The sequence below is a fragment of the Ammodytes marinus genome, assembly GCF_949987685.1.
Source record: "Ammodytes marinus genome assembly, chromosome: 15".
Lineage (NCBI taxonomy): Eukaryota > Metazoa > Chordata > Actinopteri > Uranoscopiformes > Ammodytidae > Ammodytes > Ammodytes marinus.
The window spans coordinates 17,924,775-17,952,622 of record NC_137219.1 but is presented as its reverse complement, the minus strand read 5'-3'; the positions used below and the strand labels follow the sequence as shown (position 1 = coordinate 17,952,622).

Sequence of the window (27,848 nt, the reverse complement as noted above, 5' to 3'; positions counted from 1 at the left end):
GGGTTTAAAAAATATATATTATATCTGCTTCCAGGCTCTGATGAGTCAGTGGAGGTGATGGTTGGAGACGTGATCACCCACCAACTGCATAACCTGAAACCTGGAACCACCTACGACCTGAAGGTGCAGGCACAGTACAACACAGGCCTCAGCGAACCTCTGATTGGACAAGGCACCACATGTAAGTTATAATATTATATATTTATTGTTTGACAGATTTATCCGCACACAATTAAACCATAATAGGGTAAACTGCCAAGCCCTTTTCTTGCAAAAAAAAAGGCGTTGTTCTTCAAGAAGAATGTGTACTGAGAACAATGCTTATCCTTCAGTGTACCTGAACGTTACGGACCTGACCACCTACAATGTCGGCTACGACACCTTCTGCATCCGATGGGCCCCGCACAGAGCAGCCACCTCCTACAGGCTCAAAGTCTATCCCTTTGACAGTAAGTGCTTCACTGAACACTTTAAAGGCCTCAATGAATCACACTTTGCATCGGAACCTGAATCTGTATTAATCGGGACTCTCGTCTTTCTCCTCTCTTCCAGCCTCTAAGAGTGGAGCTCAGGAGATCACCGTCACAGGCTCAGAGAGTAAATACTGCTTTGATCGCTTGACACCCGACACTCTGTACAACGCCACGGTGTTCGCTCAAACCCCCAACCTGGAGGGACCTGGTGTCAGCGTGAAGGAGAGGACATGTAAGAAAGCATTCTCTTTGACAGTTTAATGCTTTAGAGTTTGGGAGGACTGAAGCTCCTGGAACCTGCACTTCTTCTTCGTGTCCACTTTTAATGTTGTGCCCGTTTTTTTTTTTTTTTGTCTTGCAGTGGTCAAACCCACTGAGGTGCCCACCGAGCCTCCCACCCCCCCTCCACCGGCAACATTCCCCCCTGCACTGGATGGTGAGGACAGCTTGGACGTTTGCATCTGTTTGCTAAACTATTCATTGCTTAAAATAACTATAAATAATCAATCACGGCATAGCTAAGATTAAGGTTTTACAATTCACATTGTTGTCCGTGCGCCACAGTGTGCAAAGGTGCCAAGGCAGATGTGGTCTTCCTCATTGATGGCTCCTGGAGTATTGGAGACGACAGCTTCGCCAAGGTCATCCAGTTTGTCAAGGACATGACTGGAGCCTTTGACATCATTAGCCCTAAAGGCATGCAGGTCAGCTGAAACTTTGGTGCTGTCTTGAATGTTTACCTCATACCATACATTTACTCAAGACAAACATGCAATTGCTTGAATTGAAAAATTTATTTTTCTATGTCGATACCTGTTTTAATATATATTTAATCGTGTGTTCCCTTTGAACAGGTTTCATTTGTCCAGTACAGTGATGACGCCAAGACTGAGTTCAAGCTGAACACCTACCACGACAAGGGCGTAGTGATATCGGCTTTGCAGAACGTGCGCTACAGAGGAGGCAACACAAAGACAGGTATGCCACTGGAAAAAAACTCAAAGAAAAGCAGGAACCAAACAGAGAATGAAGATGGATTCTACAGATTTGATGTTGTCTGTCTTCTCTCCTTCATCTAGGCGTTGCTCTGAAACATGTGTATGAGAAGGTATTCACCTCGGACAGCGGCATGAGGAGGAATGTCCCCAAGGTGCTGGTGGTGGTCACCGATGGACGCTCCCAGGACGACGTGAAGAAGAGCGCAGAGAAACTGCAGCATTCTGGTCCGTATATCTATGGAATTTCTAAATCGTTGTCATGTGTTTAGTGTTTTGGTCTGTTTTGTGTATGCACAGTACATACTGTATGCAGCAGTGCAGTGCTGTTTTGAATTTTCCTTCTTCGGAGCCAAAGTTTGTGCCTGATCTAATAAACTTGTGTAATTTTCCACTGCTACGATGAAATTGCCTGCTGTTATTGGAAGCGTAACAATGGTCTTTGTTGTTTTTGCATGTGTGTGTGTGTGTGTGTGTGTGTGTTTTTTGCCCCCATAGGCTACAGTGTATTTGTGGTCGGAGTGGCCGATGTGGACATGACCGAGTTGAGACTTATCGGCAGCAAGCCCAGCGAGAGACATGTGTTCGTGGTAGATGACTACGACGCTTTTGCCAAGATCCAGGACAACCTGATCACCTTCATCTGTGAAACTGCCACTTCCAGTAAGGCAGACATTAATATATGATTAAAACGCCATTGTAGTTTAGTGTGTCTGCATTCCAAGAGGAAAACAACTTCCTTCACTTTGACTCTATTGTGGTTGTTTAGTGGTGCACCTGCGGAGGTAACAGGAAGCTCATTGTCTGATCTACTTCCAGGGAACATAAAAGGGCATGTCTCTTTGTTCATTTCCCTCAAGTAAATCAGAAAACACTTTCTCTAAGCCTTACTCGGTTTTTCCAGCCCTTTACAACTTTTTTTTTTGTCCTGTTTCAGCTTGCCCTCTCATCTACATCGATGGGTTCACAACACCTGGTAAGCATACAGCATCACCATACACATCAACTAATCCCTACAGAGCCCTTTTTGGCATTACTCAAATGCTTTTATGCTGTGCCACAATAAGGTTTCACTACTCATATTCCCATGCACTCAACATGACTCTTGTTCTTATTATCCCTTCCAGGCTTCAGAATGCTGGAGAATTTCAACATCACCGACCGGACATTCGCTGGCATGAACGGCGTGTCCATGGAGCCAGGCTCCTTCAACAGCTACATTGGCTACAGGCTGCACAAGGATGCCTTCCTTAACCAGCCCACAAAGTAAGAGCTGAGGTTAAACTGTGTTTGTGTGTATCAAACAAAGGGAGTTTGAGTCTCGTGTGTGCATTTTCCTAGCCCATTGGCCTTATCTCCTGTGCACTATAATCTTGCCCAGCCCAAAGTCATTATTTCTAATGATGTTCAATAGCCTCTGTAGTCAGAGGGCTTTCCCCAGTGCCCCTTGGCAACAAGCCCACAACTCTTTTTGTTGTTGCAGCTTGTGAAATATGAGTCGGTAACAGGGACAAAAGAACAAAAAACGTAATCATGGAATTAAAAAGTTCCTGGGCCCGGCTCTCCTCCCACCTGCGTCCGAGTCAATAGCTTTGTCTCCATAATAGACCTCATTTAAGAGATGTTAGGCAATTGCAGAGCTGCTCAAGGATCTGAACCTGTTCAGCATACTTTGTTAATATGTTTATAATGATGCGTAGTTTGTGCCTGTGTGATGATGGGGCACAGCCATTGACTTAATGCACACAAATGGAAACACTTGGAACTGCAGCAAAGGAGTCGACAGATGGGAAATACTTTCAATATGTGGGCAATTTCTGCGAGGCCTGACGGAAAAAACTGAACATTATTTACAGTCTATTTGACAGACTGGAATGTGCATCATTGTAGCAAGATTTATTAAATGCTTAGTATTCATGTCTAACATCAATATTATATACTGCTAGTAGGATGAGGGCACAGTTCACTCTCATGACTCATCACGATGTCACAATGTTTTTAACACTAACAGGGAGATCCATCCGGATGGTCTTCCCCCATCTTACACCATCATCCTGCTCTTCCGCCTGCTGCCCGACACACCCACCGAGGCTTTTGATATCTGGCAGATTTCCGACAAGGGCAACAACCCCGAGGTCGGGATCACCGTCAACCGTAAGCCTCCCATCCTGTTTTGGCCTTCGGTTTGGAGGGGGGAAGCTGAACCAACATATACACAGCTGTACACTCATTATTAAGAACTTAAGTCACTTTCTTTCTTTCTCACGCTTACCCAATTTACAGAAAGCCAAAGTTAACTGTTTTTTTGTCAGACATGATGGCAAATGACAACGCTCTCCTAGCCCTCTCTTGATCCCTCTCTACAGCCATGTGTTGCTCTGGAGTTCTGTCTGTGCTTTGCGTGCCACCGCATGGTAACACACTGTCAGGGATTCATCAAAGGCTCTTTTCTTTTTTTTCCAGCCTCCAGCAAAACAATCGCATTCTACAACAAGGACACCCGGGGAGAGATCCAGAAAGCCACGTTTAATGAGGAGCAAGTGAAGCGGGTTTTCCATGGGAGCTTCCACAAGGTAAAAACAATGCATGATTCTTTAAGAGAGGACCACATAGTGATACAATTAAAGTTTGGATTTAATAGGACATAGTCTTTCTTTTGTGCTCCAATGCGGGCGGATTATCCTTCTTAGATCCTTAAACATACAGAATATTGTATTAATTCTTTTCACTTCATTTCACATAAATAATTTTAAGTCTTTATTTATGTCTCTCTGTGACTTTTATGCTTCGTTTAAGTTGGCTGTATTAGCTTTTGTGACAAACGGCCAATGGCATGTAGCTGTATCATGTTACCTGCCATCCATATTAGTGTTGGTCGGCTGTCAAAGTGGTCTTTGGGCCTTTTTTATGGTTTCTCATTAAATTTTTTTTTTTTTTTGTGTTTTACCGTGGGCCATTACATTGATAAATCTGTCATGGAGGCTATAAATACATTGAGGGAGAGGTTGGAGGGAAATTCTGATACCTCAATGACCCAACATGGTGTGCAAACTGGAGGTCTGACCACATCATGACTGGAGACTACTCTGGTAGTTATTAAGGGAATTCCAAACCAGTCTGCAGCACCAGACAGCAGACTGGATCAATTTTTATTTGGGTTTTGCCTGAATTTGGTTCAAAGTGGCACAGGACATTTCGAAAGTAGGACCTAAAGTGGGCTTTCTCCCCTCCCACTAAATAAACAGACTTTATGGTATTTCTTGAAAGGAGTTCTCTCATGTGATTTAGTATGCACTTGGGAGACACATTAAAAAAAGATTATGCAACTGGGAAAAAGATATCCTGAATTGTATTCCCTATTATGGGTCAATCTTCTAAAGTTTTGCATCCTTTACCATTATGCAACTCAATGGCATCTCTCTCGTTAGACTTAAGCCCAGTGGGAGATACGCCTGATGACATCATCAGGGTTAAGTTCTTTGATTTGGCAAAAGCCTGTAAAAGCCTCCAAACCACTGTTATCACAGACTGAGTAGTACTCCTTGAGTAAACTGAACTTGTGTACTTACATTTGTTGGAGTGCCCCTTTAAACCTTTTGCTTAAGCTCTACAGAGGGTATAAGACTGTACATATGGAATGAGGACACTTGGTAGTTGTAGAAGCACGGTTGGAAATTTCAAAAGCACACACTATTGGCGGAAAAATTGCAAGCACTGCAAGCAGCGGATTAAAAGGTTGAAACCAGATGTCTCCATGATACATTTTCTTGACTCTGACTCTGATCCATGCCAACATCCCCAGTCTTCCATGCAACAAGCTAATATTGAGCCGAGCGCTTATTAAAAGATTCTTCAACATCAACTACTCTTCAAACAATCTGTCAAACCTCTTAAAAATAGACACACACAGTGGTGTTATTGTTTTGCAGAAAGTATTTGTTTTATTTCAGCGGTTTAACCACTACATTGAGCCCACATGCCAAGCTTACAACTATGAACAACAGTACTTGTGTAATGTGGAGTCTCTTGAGGTCACAGCAAGAGGTAAATAGAGCCATCAAGTGCCTTTCTTTAAGTCCAACTCGGGGCAGTGGGGAATATAAAACATCCTCTGTTATGTTCCACCCCAGTTGGTTGTAGAGAATAGAACAATGAGGGGCGGTATATTTTCCTGGCGACCTGGAACGACTTAAGATGCGAGATTCATCACTTGTGGAAAAACGACTGGTTCCAATGTACCGAAAGTCTCATGCAATTGCATTTGAGTTTGTTCCCAAGGACAGCGTGGTGCACTGGTTTATTTCCCCCCTAATACTAAGGTAATCAAAATGAATGACCCTTTTTAATGCGCCGGGGTCTTATCGGTCATCAGAGAACGCCCGCTTCCTGATATTGCAAAGTGCAGTTTTTTGAACGGAGGAACTGATGAGGATGAAATTCTGGCCCGCAGTTCAGAGTGTAATGTAAATGGCTTTACAGTTTGACCATTTAGGATATATGCAACAATTGTAGAGTAATGAATAGGACCTTGGAAAATGTTGTCTAAGGACTTGAAAAATTACATCATTGCTGGTTTAGTAGGACAGATGCATGATCTGTGTGTGTGTGTGTGTGTGTGTGTGTGTGTGTGTTCTCTGGGTCTGTGGCCATAGCGGAGACTGTAGTCTGACTGTACACTGGGTGGCTAGTTTGCGGTGCAGCGGTTGTTGTTCCATGAGTTGGTGAGTCTGCAGCGGTCTACCTAGCTGCTAATTTACTGGTCTGCTGAGTAAGTGCCACAGTCGACAGCTGTGGCGGTGTGTGTTTGCATGTTTTCAGTGGTTTCCCAACACTTTATCCAGGGCTATTACAGAGTGACCTCAGCGTGGGTGTGTGTGTGTGTGTGTGTGTGTGTGTGTGTGTGTGTGTGTGTGTGTGTGTGTGTGTGTGTGGCTTTGCTGAAAGTGACCATGGTCATATTGCCCATGTGTGAAAGTTAACAAAAACCCAATAAACCCACAGGTTGACCTCTAAAATTTTTTCACCGATCCTAATACAACGAATTGTGTCAGCTCTGTTACCACCCATTCCATTACATAACATCTCTATGCAGTACTAGTGTTTGATTCTGCACCTGGTACCTTAAATCCTGGCTTTTTCCTGGCGGTGTCACAGGGTTTTAGAACGAATGGCAATGCTAAATTTATGCGATGCTTGCTTGTTGGGAATTTCATTGAGATTTTGTGTCCCGATCATCATAAATCTACATCTACCCAGCCAGGATTTTGTTATTGGAAGTGCAGTCTCTCTTTTTTCAAAAGGTTCTGTAGATGCACTATTTAGGTGCCACAGTGCTGGGTCAGAGAGTGCTTGTAGTCTTGGTTCTCTTTTTCTCAGGCTAGTTAATAAAGAGTAACCCAGGCTGGGTAAGGTCATGGGTCTACCCCAAGCTGAACATGTGGGAAAGCTCTCAGAGATGACTTAAGCAGATGCTAGCCACTCACTAGCCCACTGGGGACTCCCCTGGAAGGGTGGGAGACCGCAGAGGGAGCTTTCCTGTTCACCAAAGTGATGGAGACATTTTCCATGAGTTGCAGCAACCAATCATGTGTTCGGTCACATTGGTAGAACGTTTTTGATTGTGCAAGTCGCTGGAGTGACTGAACAGTAGTCTGCCTCCTGCTGAAAAACAAACAAACCATTTCATTCCTTTTTGAAAGTCTCGAACTCAATCCTTGGATTCTTCAGAAATTTCCTTTCGGGGACTCTGTTGAAAAGGTTGTGCCAATATACGCATAGAGTAATTAAAACAGAGAGAGGGTTTTTTTTTGCCAAATCGTCCACTGACTGCGCCCATTGTACTCTTCATTTGTGGCAACGTTCTTTAAGACTTTAAGACCACTTCTTTCTCTGACCTCGACTTTCGAAGACCTACTCAGCCTACGAACCACACTGTAAATACAGGAAATTATATATTAACTTCTCATTCCGAAGAAATCAAGTGCCTTGTCTATTCCCATGTGCCAGATCTGACATAGGAGCTTCCTCTCTAGAAGGGTACAATGAAAATGGCCAGCCCGGATTTCTTCATCAGTCATAGCACTGTTGAGCATCAGTCATGCATTGAAATATCAATCTAATGGAGACTTACTGATTATGGATTCCCCTTGACTCTCAATTAAAGCTTGGTTAACCTTGGATGTTTTTTTTATATAAGACTTTCCTGCCCCTGCTTATTAGTGCATGCATGCAATGAATGCTATTAGACCTTTACTGTTCAGGATTATGAAAACAGTCAAGACAAAGCCAAAAGCAATAAAATCTAATCCGATAGAAACCCTGGAGCTATTTTAAGTGTGTTGGAGCGCTGACGGTGTCAACCTGAAATCGTACCATATGTGCTCTGTCTGTGTGTTGGCACAGTGGTAACAGTTGATTGGATGTAAAATTGTTCTTCTGTCAATGTCAACGCTTCCCTGCAGTATGAACTGATCACTTAGCAGCGACTACCATCTACAAAAGCTAGTTTTTTTAAGCCTTATTTTTTTATTGTGTTTATTGGTCAGTGAGGTAATACACAAACCCATTATTTGCCATCCCACTATATCATCCAAAGCTGTTATGGTAAGCCCTCAGGAGCATCATGGCATAAAATATATCCACGCCAAGGATCCTGGGATAAACGACACCCCTCTCTCCTTGCGGTCCGCCAGATAGATTGTTCTGTTGCCAAGGAAGTCAACTGTAATTTTGTGATTGGTTGCCAAGAACCATGGCCTAGTCTGTGGTTGGTACGGCTTCGTAGAAAGAAATGCTAGCTTGCCTCCCCCGACATAAAGAAAGCTTTTCTGACTGTTGAGCAAGGGGGAAAATTTGCAACGCAGAGGGGAAAGTATGGAAAGTGTAGGACTTTTGATGGCACACCGCAAACGATATTGTTTCAAGATGTGGAGCAGGGTTCTCTGGACAGGAACCTTCATAATCGGGCACTTTGTCATCCTTTGTTGTTATACAAGCTCTGGCTACAGCTTTAAAGCTGCGTGGAAATGCCAATTGTCGTATATTTCCTATTTATATTCCAATCATCTGTGGAGGCATCAAACAGAAGTCGCACGCCAAATCAGTAAACCACATTGGGGTAATATCAGTATATGTAATTAACATGTAATTCTGCAAAACTAAACAATTCTCTGAATCCAGCAATTATGCGGATCACAGTATCAGCATCTTTATAAGCTCCGACATGGTTTTTAAAAGGTTCAGTGAGGTTGTTCCTAGCCTTATGGTTGCATTTTCTTAAAGAATTTCCCTCCAATTTAAAAAAGCAATCATGCAACTTCCAAATAGTACTGAATGCCAAACCCAGCTTTTCTAAAGCTCCAGTGCTCTTGGTACTCTCTACCAAGTTATTGTGTCGCAACACATTTGGAAGCTTTGACTTATCGAGAAGACAAGAATTTTGTTTTTTAATAGTGACCCCTGTCCCTCCTCTCTCCCTCCTGCAGCTCCACATCACTGTCTCTCCGGAGAAAGTCAAGCTCAACATTGACTGCCAAGAGGTGGCAGAGAAGCCCATCAAAGAGGCCAACAACATCACACTGGACGGCTATGAAGTGCTGGGCAAGATGGCCAAGTCTGGAGGCGGAAAGAAGCAGTCTGCAACAGTAAGCAAAAAATAAAAATAATTTTGCGTTCAAAAACACCAAGGCATGGAAAACTGCTATTTGGTAGAGCATCTTACTACTTTCCAAGGAATGCACATACAAAAGCCCTTGTGCGTGGATCTTAACTGCTCCCAGAGACTGTGGGAAGGATGAAAGCCTGCATCCTTCTATTTCTCTGAGGAACTCATTGTTGTCTGTTTCCAACAGTTTGCTTTTTTTTTTATCACGAATGAGAGCCACTTGTAACACCCTTCAATGTGCTCTCCCCTTCCTCTGTTGTGTAGTTCCAGCTCCAGATGTTCGATATTGTCTGCAGCTTGAGCTGGATCAGCCGAGACAGATGCTGCGACCTGCCCGCCACAGTAAGAACAAGTGTTGTTTTAAGAATCATCTGATCCGAAGGCACTCCACAGGTGCACTACAGGGATATTTTGGTTAATTCCTTTCACATGCTTTGATGTGCATTTGTGGTTATATACAGTCGGGGCCTTACACTTTTGTAGGTGTTGTCTAGAGTTACTAGTAGAAAGGACCACTGCAATTGTATTTACTGTGTATACTTATTACATGCATACTTTTATCAGAGGTTTATGTATGCTCTTATGCAGTCATGAGGTGGATAGCTAGATTGCAGTTATAAAAAACATGCCACAGCTGAACTGAATAGACCCTTGTATCCTGTGTAATTGTGCTAATCGGACTGTTGCCAGTATGATCTCCCAATTACACGAAAACAATTGCTCCTTTATATCATGGTGAAATCTCATTAAGTTTGATACAGTACGGTAAATACCGGATGAGTGCACATTTATCCAATTATCAGTAACTGTTCTATAATTTGCATCAGAAATGAATAAATCACATCAACGATTGCAGTGTTATATAACTCGACATTTCAAAGATGTATTTCTTAAAATGTGGACAAAGTTTGCAGCTGTCACACAGAGCATCTGGTCTTTTAAGCCCCACACCAAATAATTCTGCATGTCAGCAGGAGCCACTGTTCCATCGTGACCTTTCCCGGGCTTCTGAATTGTCTCTTCTTCGTAAGAGTCAAAACCACAGTTTGCCAGGATACTGCTGCAGAAATACATTAAGGCTTTTCTTTTTCTTTCACCCCTTGCATTGTATGGATTGCCAAGACATGGTCTCAATTATCAGCGAGTATGAAATGGACGGTAGTGATGGTGTAGATTTGTCTATGTGTGCCTTTATTTCTCGTTTCAAATTGATATCTCCTGTCTTCCTTTTCAGAGAGATGAGGCCAAGTGTCCCTCCCTTCCCCACTCATGCACATGCACACAGGACAGCATTGGCCCTCAGGGGCCTCCTGGACCTTCGGTAAAGACCCTTCAACTATCCCTTGTTTTCTGTTCTGTGTTTTCAGCTCCTCTACTTCTGACAGTTTTCACCTGATAAAATATTATTCTCAGTAGGCAAACATGTTTTAATGATGATGATCAAGCCATACATATCTCTGCTAGTGTTGTAAAGACAGTACAGCCCTAAAGAGCTACTTGATATTTGCCTGCTGTACAGTTTGAACTCAGGTAGACAGATGATTTCCTTCGCGTCAGAGCAGTATTTTCTTTTCTTTTGGAAAAAGCAGTTGAGGATGAGACCAATGGCAGGCAACAGAATGTGGGCTCAGGGAGAAGTGTCAAAAGATAAATGCCTGTCGGAAAAACAACAGTAAGAAAGCCTTGAGGAAAGTCTGGCATATGTGTGCTCGATATGTGTAAGCGAGGATTTCGTTGGGGGTTTCTGTGGGTATTGAGGGTTTTTCGGAATTTGCTCCTGTTGTTACACTGACTCACTGTTTCTGGCTCGTTGCTGTTCCAGGGAGGCCCAGGTTCTAAGGGACCACGAGGAGACAGGGGAGATCAAGGCAATGCTGTAAGTAACACCGTAAATCACTTTGAACTAGCGATAAATCTACCTTTAATTTTTTTTTTATAAAAAGATTTTGATTTTTTTTTTTTTTACTTAAATTACTTCAACTTAACTTAAGGCAGTAAGGACAACGTTTCACTGCAATGGTAATGAGGAATCTAGGACTACTACACCACAACCTCGCGTTGGCTAACACCACGAGGCAAAGAGAATTGCACACATCTGAATACAGTTATTGACAGTATATTTTCCCCATGTGAAGTACATTGAAGACACTTTTCCAATTTCTTTTTTTTTTCTTTTTTTTTTAACAATAAAAAGTCTGATTACGGTAATTATTTTGTGATATGTATGGCTATTTTATAACATCTTTTATTTCTCTGGGCAATGTTGTAGGGTCCAGTGGGTCCACGTGGTGAGTCCGGACCTGCAGGCCCAATGGGACCAGCGGGTCCACAGGGCCCTAACGGACTGTCTCTCCCCGGAGAACCCGTAAGTTGACCTAGGCTTGGATACAAAAGTCCAGCCAGCCAGGGAAGAAATAGTGAATCATCTTTGGTAGCTGGAGTTTTTAATGTATACGACAGACACACTCACAAGATAATATCAATGTGCAGTTTGGTAAAAAAACTGCGGAAATATTCTTTGTGTCAGATCCGCCAGATAGTGGGAGTTACAGCTAAAAGTCCCCTCAACCTCTAGCCAGCCCAGGAAGCTAGAGTGCTTCTTTGTTTTCTTACCTGCAAATGTCCTTGTCAAAGAAAATTAAATCACACTCACAGATTTAGAAAAAAAAAAAGAATAAGAGTAATGTTTCTCTCTCCTGCTTTACCTTTAGGGTCGCCAAGGACCAAAGGGAGACAATGGAGACCAAGGCCTGGCTGGCCTGCAAGTAAGTCCTCCCCTCTCATTTTGTGGTTCATGAAACAGGAAACGGGAGACTATCCGTGGAGAGCAGAAAGCCGCTACTGGAGCCTGCATGCCGTCCATATGGCAAGATTGAAACCACACTCGCAGTGGGAGGTTTTTTAACATGCCATCCTCTGGGAGACCCTCACTCCCAAATCAGCCCGTTGATTGACAAACAGTAGAAAGGCAGCGGTTGCAGTTAAAGTATTACGGAGCACAGACTCATGTTACCATAGGGGGACATAGGGGATGGAACATGTTCTTCCCCTCGCCTTGTAATATGAAGATCGTGACTTTGACTCAAAGTGGATGAAAATGAAAAGTTAAATGAGGAGCAGATTTAACCGTAACCATCGCCGCTTATATCAAGACACAGTCAGATTTGATTTGAAGCTAAACTCATTTCACATTACGGGGGAGAACCTTCAGCTGGAGAGGCATTTCCGAGTGGGCTGCTGCTATTACGTAGACATCTCTTGGCCGAGCGAGCCGTCATTCATCCAGCTGAGGTCATTCATCCAACTCCCACCATTCAACTGCATAGGAAATTGACCACTGGTGATTCTGGCCCCTGCATAAGCAAATTCAGACATGGGAGAAAGTCTTATTCTGTGATCTCCAGAGTTTTTTTTGGCAGCATTGTCATTGTTACTTTACACAGTAATGCTTATTATAACAGTGCTGACTTTGCAGAAGTCTAGCAGACGTAATGTGTCAACAGACAAGATGGACGTTTTTCCAGTTTTAAGTAACAAGATGATATATTATTTTTGGCAAAATAACAGATTTGATCCTGTGAATTCTAGTTCAACAGAGGCAGTAGGGAGCTGTAAAAAAAGGTGTTGTTCCTGATCATTAGAGTTTGATTAAGTGTGTCTGCTTTCTTTCCCAGGGTCCTTCTGGGCAACGTGGTCCTTTGGGCCCCGTTGGACCAAGTGGAGCACGGGTAAGATCTACTCTCCAGGCCTGCTTATTGTACACAAACTGTTCACAGCCCGCACATAGCTCCAACACTTAGTTAAGCTAATGTTTTGCGTGGGATCACCCACGTCGCTCAGCAGCGTACATAGAAGTGCATATAGTCTTAGCCAATGCACTGCATGTTCTCACTTGCGTCAGTCACAAGAATTGAGCAACGACTTGTGATATTGTAATTTAAAAAGACAGAGTCAAGGCTGCAACCAATACAAAGTCATGACACTGATGTATTGCATGTACCGGGTCTCCGGGGTGCCGTAACCTATGTTTGATTATATGTTGTTTCTACATAGGGGCAACCAGGAAAGGAGGGACCATCTGGACCCAGAGGCCCATCAGGCCCAATGGTGAGTGTGTGTGTGTGTGTTTGTCCCTGTTGGTATGTCTGTTGTTCAATAAAGAGCCAAATAAATATTGCTATGTGCGTGCTTTATTTCTTGATATATCTGCAACCATTACTCCTCTGGCTCCACGGTTACACTCTGATGGAGCAGCACATACAACAGCAGTCTGTGGGCCCCTTCACTGTTACTAGGATGGTGCACGCATCTCATTTTCTTCTTCTGTGGTTTGGTGGAGGCCTGAATCTACTTAATCCTGCCATTATGGAATTCAAATGCACTATACCATCCTAAGTGCTCCAAGTCCCATTAACAGTGCCTGCTGGCTTATGTGTGCGTGTGTGTACGTGTGTGTGTGTGTGTGTGTGTGTGTGTGTGTGCACCAGCGTAACAGGGGACCTCGACATCGTAACACTTCCACCAACAGGAGACTGCAGAGCGAACAGTTGACATTTTTCAGGTCCATTCTTTGTAATGCGTCCACTGTTGTCAATGTAGAAGTGTGTGTGTGTGTGTGTGTGTGTGTGTGTGTGTGAGTGTGTGAGAGAGTTTGCTACCTATTCGTGTTGGCTGTTGTTCATGTGTGTTTCGAATTCCTCCTTTGTGTTCTTGGCAGCTTGTCCACCTCCTGCTGCAGATGTAAAAGCCTAGATCCCAGCTTTAAGCTTATTACACACCCGTTAACAGGGAGCAGGAGTCAAACGTTTTTATATTCATGCAATTATATTTACTGTGCAGTCATTTGAAATAAACACCACACGCTCTAAGCGCTTTCTTTCTTTCTGCAGGGAAGCCCGGGAAATCCAGGTTCACCGGGAATGACCGGAAAACCAGGGAAACCAGGAGACAACGGAAACCCTGTATGTATTGAATAACATGACAGAATGATGCTTATGTGACAATGTTTGGTAAAGACAAAGGTCATTGTTGTATTAACGCTGTTCTCCTCCTTAACAGGGACCTGTCGGCGGAAAAGGAGAGAAAGGAGAGAGGGTAAGGAATATGTTCTATGAAATGACCATTACACCAATCACCTTACATCACCAGTGAGAAAAGCAATGCCACCTCTTCATGAACATCTCTTTGATTTCCAGGGAGACTTTGCATCCCAGAACATGATGCGCTCCATCGCCCGACAAGTTTGTGAGCAGCTTGTGAATGGTGAGCAAATGCTTTTCTTAATCTTAAGGGAGTTTTAAAGTGTTTGAGGCATAACACCAAATCCAACTGCTTTTGTTCTTCTCTTGCAGGTCAGATGAATAGAATTGACATGATGCTCAACCAGGTTCCTTCTGGTCACCGCAGTAACAGTCCAGGGCCAGCCGGTCCTCCTGGCCCTCAGGGAGAATCAGGATCCCGCGGAGAGCCTGGACAATCTGGCCGAAGTGGTTTCCCTGGAAACCCAGGTTTGCCTGGAAGTCAAGGAGAAAGAGGTACTTTTCTCTTTTGTTTGTTTTGGTAGTGTTACAAAGAAGCCACCACGGATATAATAAGCAAATTAATTAAGGTCATGGTGTTATGGATAAAATGGAATACCAACATAACTGCATTACCTTGTGTAGTCTACACATGATTGAAGCAAGATTTGCAGAATATTATTCAATCCCGGATAAATGCACACCTCTTGTATTTCCTTCATGCTCTTTAAAGTTTACCCATTTCCAGATACTGCGATAACATGCTTTATTGGCGTGAAAATGATTTAAACTCTTTCTCTGGTTTATGTAGGTTTGGCAGGAGAGAAGGGAGAGAGGGGAAACCCAGGAACTGGAATGAGAGGACAAAGAGGCGCAACTGGTCCACCAGGTGACAAAGTTGTTTTTTTCTTTTTCATGGGCGAAGTAGCCCCCATTTTCACACTAACATTGTTCTCCAGCAGCTGCAGACAGTTTGCTGAGCTCCCGCCGTTCTCTTACAACTTTATCGTTACACTTAAATATGGTTTTAGTGTATCACTTTTTTGGTGGACCTGTGGAGGACAAAGAGTACTCCCGACAGTCCAATTAAAATGACACATTCCAGCCAGGGGCTAAAATTTACCTACAGTATATGTGTCTCAGGCACCTTCGTTTGGGCAGCTGGACCACATAAAGTTTTTGGAATGGACCCCAAACATATTCCTAATTCTTTCCTTTCCTAAAGATTTATGTCTCGTGTATTGATCTTCTCAATACCCTGTGGACATAAGACATATAGAAAATTGATGACGTTTACGTACACCTCTAATTCAAGGGGAGAATTTTTGTTTCCAGAGTTATGGCTAAATGTGGTATGTTTCCGCCTTGGTGCAGAGAGGTTAGAAATAAGTATTAAATAAAATGATTAGGCTTATTTGTCAATTTCGAAATGGCCTTTCCCCAGATACAGTTTATATCCACTATGTTTCTCTAAAAAGATCAGCACTGCAGAAGGTTTACTTTCCCTAGGGAACCTTGTCTTGATGTCTATCCCACAACACCAAGCACTGACGTGTCTGTTTCCGTGAATGAAGTGAGAAACAACCAACCAGTGGGAGGAAGTCCACACTGATGACTCACTTTGTGTGTGTATTTACTGTATGTGTGTGTGAGAGATTAAGATTGTTGTACAATGAGCTTTCTTTGGTGGCTTCATTCACAACACATGTGCTCACTTAAGGCAGAGAAAAAGAGAGAGGGGGAAAATTCCATACTGAGTTCTTACCGTCTAGACAGATGGGGGGGGGGGAGTAGCTACACACAACCCTAGACTTTTTTTTTCTTGGTCAAACTTGTTAATTGAGCCATTGAAAAATGTAAATTACAGTGCCTCAGCCCCACGTTAACCCCTCCATTATTAGCAAAGATTTACGGGTGATGTCAGTGGGTTTTCTGTGCTAAGCTCCAGAGATTTTTTAAAATTGGCCTCACTCACCTTCTGTCTGCTCTTTGCAGGGATGCAAGGAGAGTCGAGATCGGGACCCCCAGGTCCTTCTGGCTCCACTGGGGCTCGTGGCCCTCCAGGTCGCCAGGGCACTCCGGGGGTGAGGGGACCACCAGGACCTGCCGGATATTGCGACTCCTCTCAGTGTGTTGGCATTCCTTACAATGGACAAGGATACCAAGGTACACTCAACACTGTCTAGGTCCTGCATGGTACTACATACAGATAAAAAAAAGACTAAGTGTATGCAAACTAATTACATTTGCAACCCTGTGCACTACTGCTTTCTTTGATAATGTATGGAGATAAGAATGTAAGTGTTCTAAACTATTTGTTTTTGAAAACTGAAACTCTTTTCCATAAAACTTAACTGTTCACGACTAAGCCCTGCTCAGTTTAAAGTTGCACCGCCTGTCGAGCTTTCAACTCTCGGAAAATTAGACAATTTAGAATGATGATGATGGCAAATTTATCAGCTGAATTCTCCGCATTTTTTTTTTATAAACAATAGGTTGATTTTAGACGGAAGTAAACAAGAAGGGTTTTAACTTCTAGACCAGTGATTTTCCTAATCAGAATTACAACTATCACTGCCTTTTGTCAGCTGAGCTAGCTAGCAATTGAGCTGATTTTAGCCCTGCACACAAAAAGGAAAAAAAAAATATGACAAATTCCTTGGCCTTAGAAGTAAAGCCAAGTTACTGTAGACATAAACTGCAGGTCTTAAGCTAGTTAGCTAAGTTAGCTTTGACACCCCCATCCAAACCTCCACGCCAATCTTTTCAACATGAAATCCACAGCTTGACAGGTCTGCCATGCCTAGTTACCATTGATAAGCAAGAATTTGACAATTGCTGTGTAGGGGTTTAGTGAACAGCCAATTAGGAGCCACTATATTCCAATGTCTCCATACATTTGATGTACAATTTTAAAACTGGCATGTAAAGCATTCTAGCTAGTTGTGAATGATGACTTACATTAAATCAATGAATGCTAATAACTTTGTTCCACAGAAAAAGCAAAAAAAACTCACACCCTCTTTGAACTATTTGCAGGTGTGGCATAGTAAACGCTCTAAGTCACCTGTTGCCGCTTACACTTTGACGTCCTGTTTCTGAGATGTTTGCCCATTTGCAATGGGGCATGTAAGGATAATCACCATGGACATAATTATTGACCATTTAAAGACAAACAAAAAAACAAACAAAAAAAAACAGAATGGAGCGGAGCGGACTGGCACTAACATCATCTCACAGCTACAAGCTGCAGTGATGGCAACCTGCTGGCCTGTTTGCATCTTGAACCACAAACCGTTGGGGAATAAAAAACTGACTGAGCATTTCTACGAAGGAAGGAGCATGTACAAAAACCACCCAAAACAACTACTAACAAAGAGGATCTCATAACTGAAAGCAACATGTATTTAGAGGTGATATTTGTAAATAAAACTAATTTTTTTGTGCCTTGTAAATGATTGTATGACCCAGGACATTTCACTAAAAAGTTTAAGTTAACCTCTGTATTGAGCTTGTGCCTCATAACCCTCTGCTTACTTACCACCAGCATAACCTCTGTTTACAGCGCCTTAAGTGTCTTAAACAGCTCTGGTCCAGACTGAAGCATGTTCCATTTGTACTTTTAATCTTCATGTTCTGTGTGTACATTGACCCAAAAAGTGCTAAATGTTGCTCTCTTGCCGTTTCCATGTGTCTTTTGTAGTATCAGCTGGTTATTGTACTACGTGTTATTATCCAATGGCTTGATGGATTTATTGTGAATGTCATCACAGCATTTGAAAACAATTCTTTTTTACCTAGCTTTTTCTGGTACTATAGGATGTAATAGTTTGACACAGGGAATTTTTTTTCGGGAATTCCATAGTGCAATATAATTTAAATTGTGCATGTGAGAAGTTGTAGTAGACGAAACCCTTTTTTATTTGATTGGCCCTCCCGAATATTTTTCTAGCTAACCGCTCCCCGCCTGAACCTGACGTAGAGTCTATACCTGTGGAGCCAGCTGAAGAGTTTGAGAACATACAATCAGACGGTTACTATCGAAACCGCCGCGGAAAGAGATCACTACCACAAGACAATACAGAAACACTGGCATCATAGCTACAATAAGGAGTTCTCAGAAAGTGTAATATTGAAATATCTTCCATGATCACTTATGTGAGGATGAAGTGATTGTTAAGAACATAACTAATACTTAAAAGGGTCTGATACCCCTGGCTATATTGAAAATATATTTTTTCTGACATGAGAAAGTTTAGCAAGATGAATGCAAACCTACATGTTCGTTCACTACAAACCTGTGTGCTTGCTAAGTGTCTGCTTGTAATATAACTGCAAGTGTTTATCGGACTCCAATGTGTCATGCACTAATCATGTAAAAACCAGCAGAAAGTATGTCGGAGGAAGTACAGTATGTATGTTTTTTTCACTTCACTTCACTTCACTTCACTATGTAAAGCTGTTTCAGATACTCCATCGGTATAAAAAAAAGGCGATTAATTTGATCCCCAAAGATTTGTTGATTGTGATGTTTTCTTAGGCTGTACACCAAAGATAATCTGATTTATTGTAACAAACCAAACTTGTTTTGTTGTTGTTTTTGTTTTTGTTCTGTTACCAAAGGTGGAATTGCATGTTTGTGTTGTATATTTACTGAGGAAGTCAGAATATAGTTGTTGTTTTCTATCTATACAGTTTGGATTTGGTTGCAAGACTATGGACATAGAATTGCTTTTCTCATGTTTTTAACTGCGCATTTTGTGAATTCCACACAGCCTTATTTTCTTATTTATTTCTGAATCAGAAGAGGCATTTTTCAATAAAACTACTGAAAATGTAGCGTTGGTTTCAGCTTCCAAGTCATTTGTGTCTCTTTCTGACAACTTCTCACATAATCTGACCATTGTTCATAAAGCCCAATCTCATATTTATTGGTGACCTATCAAAGATCACATCCTAAACTGCAGCCCAGTCCCACCTCAACATGCAACTGTTCTAGACCCCTCTTTGATGAAACAGAGTTTATTTGATCTCATCCCAACAACAGGCTTTGAAGCATCCGCTTTGAAGTTTGAACCTTTCTCTATTTTGACAGCTAAAGGTATTTTTTGCCGTCCGTATTGACAGTTCATGTCACAGCAGTTCACAAAGATTTCAAACATGTGTTCATCTGCATTCAGCTGGCGGTGCAAAATAAGAATGGTCCGATACCAGCCCTTGAAAAAAAGCTCACTGATATTGATTAGGAATATGGAAAGGAAATAAAAGATGTGTGAGGTAGCCAACAAATGTCGTAATTTGTGTTTAATGTTATGAATTGGGAAAAGCATGTCTGAGGAGGATTTTTACAGAAATGCCAGAGATAAGGACTGGGGGCTGCGGTATGTCAAGAGCGCCAACACAAAAATTCATGGAAAAAAATCCTCTACGGAAAACCCCTTTCATTTGCTACTCTTTTTTTCTAAAGCAATTTCTGAATCAACTCTTCAAAATCTCCTCAATTGGTGGTCTAAGAACCTCAAATAGATTTTTAAAGAATTAGATTTCATTGGGAATTCTTGCAGGTAGAATACAGCTTGAACAGCTGGTACATGTTAGTCATGAAGCAGATGAGTCTGCAAAGGTATTTCACATACAGGAAAAAACTTCCATGAGAACAAATGTATGTTATTTCCCTTTAGCAGGTTCCTTATTGTCCGATACATAAGAAGATAACAAAACACTTCACACTTAATTATTGTTGTTAATTTACAATACCTTGCAGCAAAACCTCCGGGGACACAGTGGCCTTGTTGCAATATGTTCACATCTGTGATATGCTTTTGATACTATTTCTGAACATTCAGGCCCTGAATTCTGATTTTGTATTTGTCAAAGACAACGCTGCAGTCACAACGAATTGTATCGTGTTTTCGCTTTTAGCTAACATTTAAAAAAATGTCTCCAGCGATGCCTGATACCATCCTCACCATAACCCTGTCTGGTTTCTCTCTGCTGGTTTCTTCGAGTTTGTTGACAATCCAGCGAGCATCTGTGTTCACTTTGTGGCAAGAGTTTCAAGTGGGCTGTTCCAGAGTCTGCAGTAGTTGCAGATTTTTAACAAACTCCTGTTTTATCTCCAGTTGTCCCTTCTCAAACAGCAGACAAAGTGTCTCTTCCGCAGCAGTGGGTAGCACTATTGGTGGTCTTATGTAACATTTAATTATCGAATTTAGGGTTACACACAAAGAAACATTAGTATTCACTTGCAGTCCTGTTCCTGGTTAACTGAAAAACATTGGTTCAATATTTGAACTGCTTTTAGCTCTCTTTTGGTTTACTTCTAAATGCCCTACTGTGTTCAAAAGCTAGTCGCTAACTTTATCAGATATTTCATGCTTAAAATGGCAACTAATTATGTCGGCAAACAATGCCGAGAGGAGCAGTGAGACCAAAATGGAGTGTTGCAATCCTTAAAACCCGATCAATGACCTGAAAGATGCTAAATGTGCCTCGTAGAGCTGAGGGGAACTAAAGTGTTGGGTGATGATTCTCTTTGGATTCATCGCTGCAAGGGACAGCTTTCACATGATATGTGTGTCATGTAATTTGATCTATGTTAAATACAAATAATATTGAGCAGGGCAGCTTTAAAAAGTTATTTTGATATTCATTCAGCAAAGAAGAACCAATAGTAAAAAGTCACATCTCGCAATGTTAAAGGCCTACTTCACCGGTTTGAATATGAAGGTGTATTGAATTCTGGTACGTACTTTGTAAATATTACTGTGATGTCACAGTAAAAGACATCACAGTAATATTTACAAAGTAAGTTTTTTTTTAACCCTATATTTCTCTTTCTGTGATGTCACGAGAAAGAGAAATATAGGGTTAAAAAAACCACTCTTTCTGCCTTTTCTCAGGCTAGGATGAACCGATTTCAATTTTTTTCGCACATTTATACTACATAGGATCTCAGAATTCAATACACCTTCATATTCAAACCGGTGAAGTAGGCCTTTAAACACTTAAACCTACCACATTGGCAATAAATGTACGTACGTGGGATTGGATAATGACATTTTGACGTTACTGTATATAACGTTATGTTTTGCATGATTTCTTTGAAAAAGCTTTTTATGTAGGCCTACTGGTATAAACGTAAAATTCTCGACTTTTATGAACAAAGACTTTTCACACAGTTTAGTATGACTGCAAAGTGTGTGATGTGATATCAGCATTGGCCTGCAAAACACAGAGTTTCAAAAAAAGCAAATTCACCACAACAATAAACCTTTTTTTTATTAACTGTGGAGCTGCGTAACTGAGTAAAAGTTTTAAGTGTGGGACAATTTTCATATTTCTTTGTTGAAAAACGTATGATTCATTTAACGGCATTAATCAAGCATCCTACATTTACGGTGAATTCTTGCAGCGCGTTTTATAAGGATTCAGTGCCATAATAGGATGGAACCGGCCTGGGCACTGGGCAGCGGATGAGATGGATTACTCTGGTATTGAAAAGTAATCATGGGTGATTGAAAAGTAAAGATTTATTTGGACTTTTAGGACTACTATGAAAGTGCTTGCGTGAGAATTGGTGGGATGACAGCTAAATAATGGAGATCGCAGGCCATGGAAATTTCTCAATTCTTCATGAAAACATGCTACAGCTTTGCTCATAATGTAACCTGCTGTGCAGTACATTAATCATTACAGTGTAGACCCTATATAGATATTGAGAACACAGTCCAAAAAGGCTGTCTCTGTTGCTGTGATGTGCCAACATCAACCCAATCATCATTTACAATGCAGACAGTCAGGCTCAATATGCCTTATTAAAGGACCAGTTGAACATTATGGGAAATATGTTTTTCATTTTCTTGCCAAGACTAGATTGATACCACAATATGTACAGTAAATGTGAGTCGCCAGCAACTGGTTAGCTTAGCTTAGCACAGACTAAGGGAACAGAGGAAAGAGCTAGCGGCTCTGTCCAATGAAGAAGAATTATGAAATAATTAATTAATCAATAATCAACATGCTATATATTTTTTGTAAAAAAACCTGCAGGGTAAAAAAATGTGCTAAGCTAATGTAACCGACTGCTGGCTATAGCTTCATATTTAACATAGCAAAAGCATATTTCACAAGATTTTGGATCCAAATTTTCCTTAAGGACACTTCTGCAGGGAGGACACACGCTGTCACATGAGGTTACCCTGGCATGGGATCGTTAATAACAATCATGTTTTGTTTGTAACTGGATGACCTTTTCTCCAAGCCTCAGTTCTTTCCTGATTTTATGATTTTCTTTTGTTCCAAAAAGAAATCCCCTCCTAATTTTGAATTGTTGGCAGTGTGGACAAGCCTCCGATCCAGCACTTAAATTATGTGACACTCCAACTTTCCTTTAAAGTGCAGTGGAATAATTGTTCTTATGGACTTTTGTGGGATACCATCGAAAACTAAATAAAATCAACTCATGGTAAGTTACAACATTACTGTTTACACTACTACCATACCATACTGTATGTAACCTCAGCTTGGCTTTAATGTGGTTTAGAAAGGGACTCACTTCGCAACGGGAACCAGACACAAATGTATATGATTTGCTCCGCCTGAAGCTGCCACCCATTAGAACGGAAGGGCTTTGATTCTTGGCCTGCCAACCCAAACCTGAGGAAGGAATGAAGCAGGCTTTTTGAACTTGAAGGGGGGTTGACTCCTCATAGGGCAAATATTCAGTCAGCATGCAGACAGTAGGTTTCCACTGACTGAGATGCCAAAAGCAACAGCGGAGCAGCACTCCCCTTTGATTAAAGGATAATGAGAGCCAACCCTTTTGCCGCAGCTGACCTTGTAAAAATGGAGCTTTGACTGTGAATCACTTCCACTATAAAAGAAAAATCATGTCCTCATTTGCCTCGTTACCTGTCACCAAAATGTCCTTCAGAATGGGAAACAAAACAAGGAACCTGAAATGTGTTATAGATAAAGAATCGCAGTTGATCACGTCCAATGGTCCCTCTCACTGCTGCCTAGGGTATTTGGTATCACATAAATCACCAAATACAGACATGTAACTCTAAAGGGAAACTTTAAAAACACGGTTTTATATGAGAAGCCAATCATTATTATAATAGTGTTTGTCATAGCGTTTTGAGCCTTTATTTCTTAAACTTCACGATTTCAGCCCTGGTTGATTTGGCAGCACCAAAATACCATATCAGCAGCTGTTTAATACAGGAAGCAGTCCTTGAATAACCACTTTGTCAGACATACAACAGAAGAGCGTAGCGTATTTGTTTACAGCACTGCTGAACAAACTCACATTGTTTTAATATAGGCTGGAGGTTTGTCCAAAACAATTCCAACCATGATCCCATGTTCTTTTTGCTACGTGACACAACAAGTAGTTTTCCATAAAACAGCAGGGCAACATGAGGAGCTGGTTATCATGCTGAGAAATCTGCAACTAGCAGCTATAGCGGCTCATTGTAGATGCTGTGCAGAACAAATTAAAAAAGTCCATTGGGAAAGTGAATGGCAAACAAACACTAAAGCTCAAATCAATGAGATAAAGTTGAAAAACACACAAACGCTCGTTTCCCGTGAATGTCTGCCTGGTTGCAGTGTGTAAATGGCGGAACCCCGCTACTAGCAATACAAACCACTATAGAGGGATGTTGACAGAACCAAAATACATTGAAAATCTATTTTGCAATTTCGCAAGGCAGGAGATTCTCTGATGGTGGGTTCTCTGACCCAGTTCCAGAACTCTGATCTCGGAAGCATCACATGGAGAGAGCGCAGCTGTGGAGATCACTGCTTGAAGGCCAACAAGTGTTTTGAATTCCCTGCCTATCCCACAAAAAGTTTGTACTCATGTTTGAAACATCTGACCTTCTGCAGTGTGAGCTCTGATTGTGTATTTATTGAAAGATGAGGGTGGTCTCAGATGCTTTGTTGTTGTGACTAGAGGACTAATGAGGTTGAATGTTCTAGGCAGACACATTGTAATATCAAAATCAATATCCTTTCAATATTTTTGATATATGTATCCTAGAGTGTTGGCGTGGATGAACCTATCTACAACCTCGTTGACACGGCATTCTCCCACACCCTTTCTCGCCAACTGTGCACCAGTACACATGTTTATTCTTTCCTTTTGAGGGTGTTTAAATGCTCCCAGGCAGCTGTGAAATATTTTATTGGAATAAGGCATCCCAGCTTTCGACATGGCCCATCTGCTTCTATTAGAGCTCACGTATTTCAGCCTTATTTTCCAGTGAGGTTTTTTACAGCAATGCAGCCAAATGATGCCGAAATACTGCGTTTTGTGACAGCACACATAGCATGTCACATTCCAACGCAGCTGCTAGTCCGAATGATCTAGCATGAGTCAAGTATGGAGTGTGACAAACATGGAGGGAATATGTCATCTGTGTCATCTTGTACTGGTTAAGTTACAACCAGTTTTGAATAAATAAAGAGTGATTTCATTGGCTGACTGAGGAAAGGTTTAGTTGTTTCTAAAGTTTGTGTCTGTCCTTTGAAGTGGTCTGGAACAGGACACATTTATTCATGAAATCAGTTGTTGAATGTAAAATAAGATGAGTCGCAATTAACATTATGGCTTGTTTGTTCTGAGACAAGAAACAGCTAAATGACATCACACAGCTGAGCTGAGCTTGGAAAGGAAGCACCCATAAAATGGATTAAATGATGAACAGATACAGTATCTGTTAGTATGTTCTCTACATCACTCAGGGCAGATTGTGTAGCCTTGGCACGATACAGTCATAAGAGCTTCTTCATGTAATCTCTATACCACAACGTTTTTTTTTTGTCAAGTAAAAAGTTATTGAAGAGGAAAAATATAGCTTTCCACTTTGCTTAGCTTGGTCAGTTCACACAATTGTATTCAAAAGATGTATTGTCTGATTTTTGACTCTCTATCCACTCTAAGATCAGCATAAGAACGGCCTCTTATTGGTCAACAGTGCAAAGTTCAACTCTGTGTGAAACATTCATTTGTTATTTCACCAGACTATTTCTTTGCCTGAAGCAGTGTTTTCCAGTCTTTGTGATAAGCAAAGCTAACTGTCTTCTTGGAAAGATATGAATGTTGTATCAACGAACATGAGAAAGTTATTTAGCATATTTCCAAAAATTGGGAAAATATCTTCACAAAATATTTCACACAATTTTAATTGATGGACTTTATGGAAAAAATTAAAAATTGAGAAAGGAAAAAAGGTTATAAAACAAGAAGATTTTCTGTACCAGATGTTTTCCCTTTATCCCTTTAACCATCTAATTAATGATGACCTCAAATGTATCTTGGGGAATCTTAGGAGGTCCCATCCCAAGGTTTGAAACCACTGATCAAAATCAGTTCATGTAAAAAAAAAAAAAAAAAGAAAAAAAAAAGCTTATTTCCAGAGTAGGACTGTAATAGTGTTGGACATGTTAACCAGACATTACATTCTGAGGTCATTCAGATGTTTGCGTGGGTGATGGTTTGGGGGTCTGATTGTGTGGGCCTTAACAGTCAGCGCCTCGCTCCCCAGGGGCCAGTGAAAAAAAATGCTTAGTGTGGTCAACGTAATGCTGTGTCACTGTTTCCTTGCAGAGCAACTATAAAAAAAAGTAATCTTGGGTTTCTCTTCCAGCAGCTGGCAGAGCTGTCATGATGACCCGTGAACCCCCAACGGAGGAAGAGTCTCCGTGACTCAGTTCCCAGCGGTGTCTGAGAATGCCGGGGGTGAGAGGGGAAAAGAGCCTGCTGTTCTGGGAAAGACCAAAAAAATAAAAATGGAAGAGAGAATGAAAGTATGGAAATATGTGTCGTAATGGGTTATGTTTTTCATTCACTCCTTTTTTAGTCCGAGAGGAAATTAGCATAAAGGGCACATTATCGTTAAGCCTTAGAGAGAATTTCAAAAGCTGCAATCAAGTGCTATTTTTGAGTTATAGAGTAATTACAAAACCCCCATTAAATTAGAAGAGGTTTCCAACATTTTAATATGACCACAAACACTCTGGGTTTACAGTCTTGAACTCATTTACTGATCTGAAGGGGATGGGAAATGCAACACGGCCAGATTTCGGCACTATTTTCTGCGTATGACTACTTCAATTAAGAAAAAAAATGTCTGTTATACCTTTTGGACTTTAACTTGGGTCTGTTGTTGACACTGATGTCTCACAGTCTTCTTTAGGAGCTGAAATACACTTTTCTTAAAATGTACGGTAGTTAAAAACTCAGTCAAAAACTTGAGTGGTCTCAGTTAAGAATCCTTAAAGAGGACCTATGATGCTTTTTGACTTTTATGACCTATAAACGTTGTTATGATGATTCATAGTCATGCTTAACCATACTAAATTATCAAATAATGACTTACATGCATTTCGACGTATTCCCTGCTGACCGTCTGGGGTGTCTATGCAGAGCACTAAACACTATTCTAGCCAGTCGAGAAGTCACGTGTTCAAAGCGGTCTACCCTTTGTAACTTCGTGACGTCGCATGTAACTTCGTGAAGTCACCACGCGGATGTTTCCATGTATGGTAATGCTGTCACTTCCCTGTTCGCGTCTGCCTCGCGCCCTTATAGGTCCATGCTCGCGCTTCCCGCCACTGAAAGTGTTCCGGAAGGAAGGTAACCAATCACAACGGAGTGGGGTTTGCAGGAGGGGGGAGGGGAGCGGAGATTGCCGAAGCACAGGCGGAGGGAGCGGAGATGGCCGAAGCACACACACTCAAGTGTTGACAGGACGTGCTGGATCGCCAAAATAAGAGAAAGAGCTTCCCGAAAATCTACATAGTTTTTTGTGATGTGATTCGTGTCAGGTTGCTCTATAGCAGTGTAAAACAAGAAATTAAGACCAGAAAAGTAGTATAATAGGTCCTCTTTAATAAAATTAAATGAAGGATGAACTTTACTTTGTTTGAGGTTAGAGTAAGGATTGAATCACTGAGTAAGACATACTGTATGTATAAATAAGATATACAAGTTTCAGCCTTGTACAGAAAATTAAATCTGGTAATAGTGCATGACAACCATATTGTCATGGACTACTGTTCATCAACTTTCAAATGTATGAAATCCTGACAGGTTTGCTGTTTGAAATTGTATAGCAATTTTTTGAATGCCTTTTGATATTTTGGGATGACAGTGGGATGAAACAGTAATGGTATCTTTGGCTTTTCTCATCTGTTGTCTAAGCTTGGGGTATGACCAACAGAATAGGAAAGTGGATGCAAATGGCCGCAATGATGACCTGAGTATAGAACCACTGCTCATTCTTATGAAGATAAACAAGTTGAGGTGGTTTGTGTATCTAAGGAGGATTCCTCTTGGATGCTTCTCTGCAGAGGTCCTTCATGTCCAACTTTGAGGAGACCACAGGGCAGACCCAGACTAGAGGCTGACATTTTTTCAGGAAATCTTTGGGTCACCGGATTCCTGTGGGTTGGTAGTCACTTTTACTATTCATCACATTACTGTCAATCTTAGGCCGGGCCACTAGTCGAGGCGAAAAAGGTAAGAGTAGAGTTTTTTTGGACATCTATTATTCTCTAAAGGCTTTCCTGTTGGCTTGTGTCAGACGTTTCAGAGTCTATTTCAAACAGAAGCTTATTCACTTAGTCACTTATTTCTTGTCACTACAACTGGCTCTGGAGATTGAGTCTTGACAACACGAGAGATTGG

The 27,848-nt window shown here is 41.4% G+C and overlaps 1 protein-coding gene across 3 annotated transcripts in view; it reads left to right on the top strand.

Annotated features, from left to right (window-relative positions):
* col12a1a (collagen, type XII, alpha 1a) overlaps nucleotides 1–18,988 on the top strand; it is a 56,132-nt gene extending 37,144 nt beyond the window's left edge. For 2 of the 3 annotated variants that reach the window (XM_080042013.1, XM_080042012.1), the window contains 27 exons: nucleotides 35–181; nucleotides 333–449; nucleotides 553–705; nucleotides 835–909; nucleotides 1,038–1,177; nucleotides 1,328–1,451; nucleotides 1,553–1,696; nucleotides 1,967–2,131; nucleotides 2,406–2,444; nucleotides 2,596–2,734; nucleotides 3,480–3,622; nucleotides 3,932–4,041; nucleotides 8,953–9,111; nucleotides 9,396–9,473; nucleotides 10,366–10,452; nucleotides 10,954–11,007; nucleotides 11,401–11,496; nucleotides 11,843–11,896; nucleotides 12,806–12,859; nucleotides 13,185–13,238; nucleotides 14,021–14,092; nucleotides 14,190–14,225; nucleotides 14,327–14,393; nucleotides 14,483–14,665; nucleotides 14,961–15,038; nucleotides 16,145–16,315; nucleotides 18,102–18,988. In XM_080042013.1, coding sequence (XP_079898139.1) covers nucleotides 35–181; nucleotides 333–449; nucleotides 553–705; nucleotides 835–909; nucleotides 1,038–1,177; nucleotides 1,328–1,451; nucleotides 1,553–1,696; nucleotides 1,967–2,131; nucleotides 2,406–2,444; nucleotides 2,596–2,734; nucleotides 3,480–3,622; nucleotides 3,932–4,041; nucleotides 8,953–9,111; nucleotides 9,396–9,473; nucleotides 10,366–10,452; nucleotides 10,954–11,007; nucleotides 11,401–11,496; nucleotides 11,843–11,896; nucleotides 12,806–12,859; nucleotides 13,185–13,238; nucleotides 14,021–14,092; nucleotides 14,190–14,225; nucleotides 14,327–14,393; nucleotides 14,483–14,665; nucleotides 14,961–15,038; nucleotides 16,145–16,315; nucleotides 18,102–18,250 — 2,888 coding nt within the window. In that variant the 3' untranslated portion in view covers nucleotides 18,251–18,988. Of the gene's footprint in view, nucleotides 1–34; nucleotides 182–332; nucleotides 450–552; nucleotides 706–834; nucleotides 910–1,037; nucleotides 1,178–1,327; nucleotides 1,452–1,552; nucleotides 1,697–1,966; nucleotides 2,132–2,405; nucleotides 2,445–2,595; nucleotides 2,735–3,479; nucleotides 3,623–3,931; nucleotides 4,042–8,952; nucleotides 9,112–9,395; nucleotides 9,474–10,365; nucleotides 10,453–10,953; nucleotides 11,008–11,400; nucleotides 11,497–11,842; nucleotides 11,897–12,805; nucleotides 12,860–13,184; nucleotides 13,239–14,020; nucleotides 14,093–14,189; nucleotides 14,226–14,326; nucleotides 14,394–14,482; nucleotides 14,666–14,960; nucleotides 15,039–16,144; nucleotides 16,316–17,188 lie in introns of all 3 variants that reach the window. The other variant, XM_080042014.1, reaches the window with a different exon arrangement.
* Nucleotides 18,989–27,848: the final 8,860 nt, after the last annotated feature.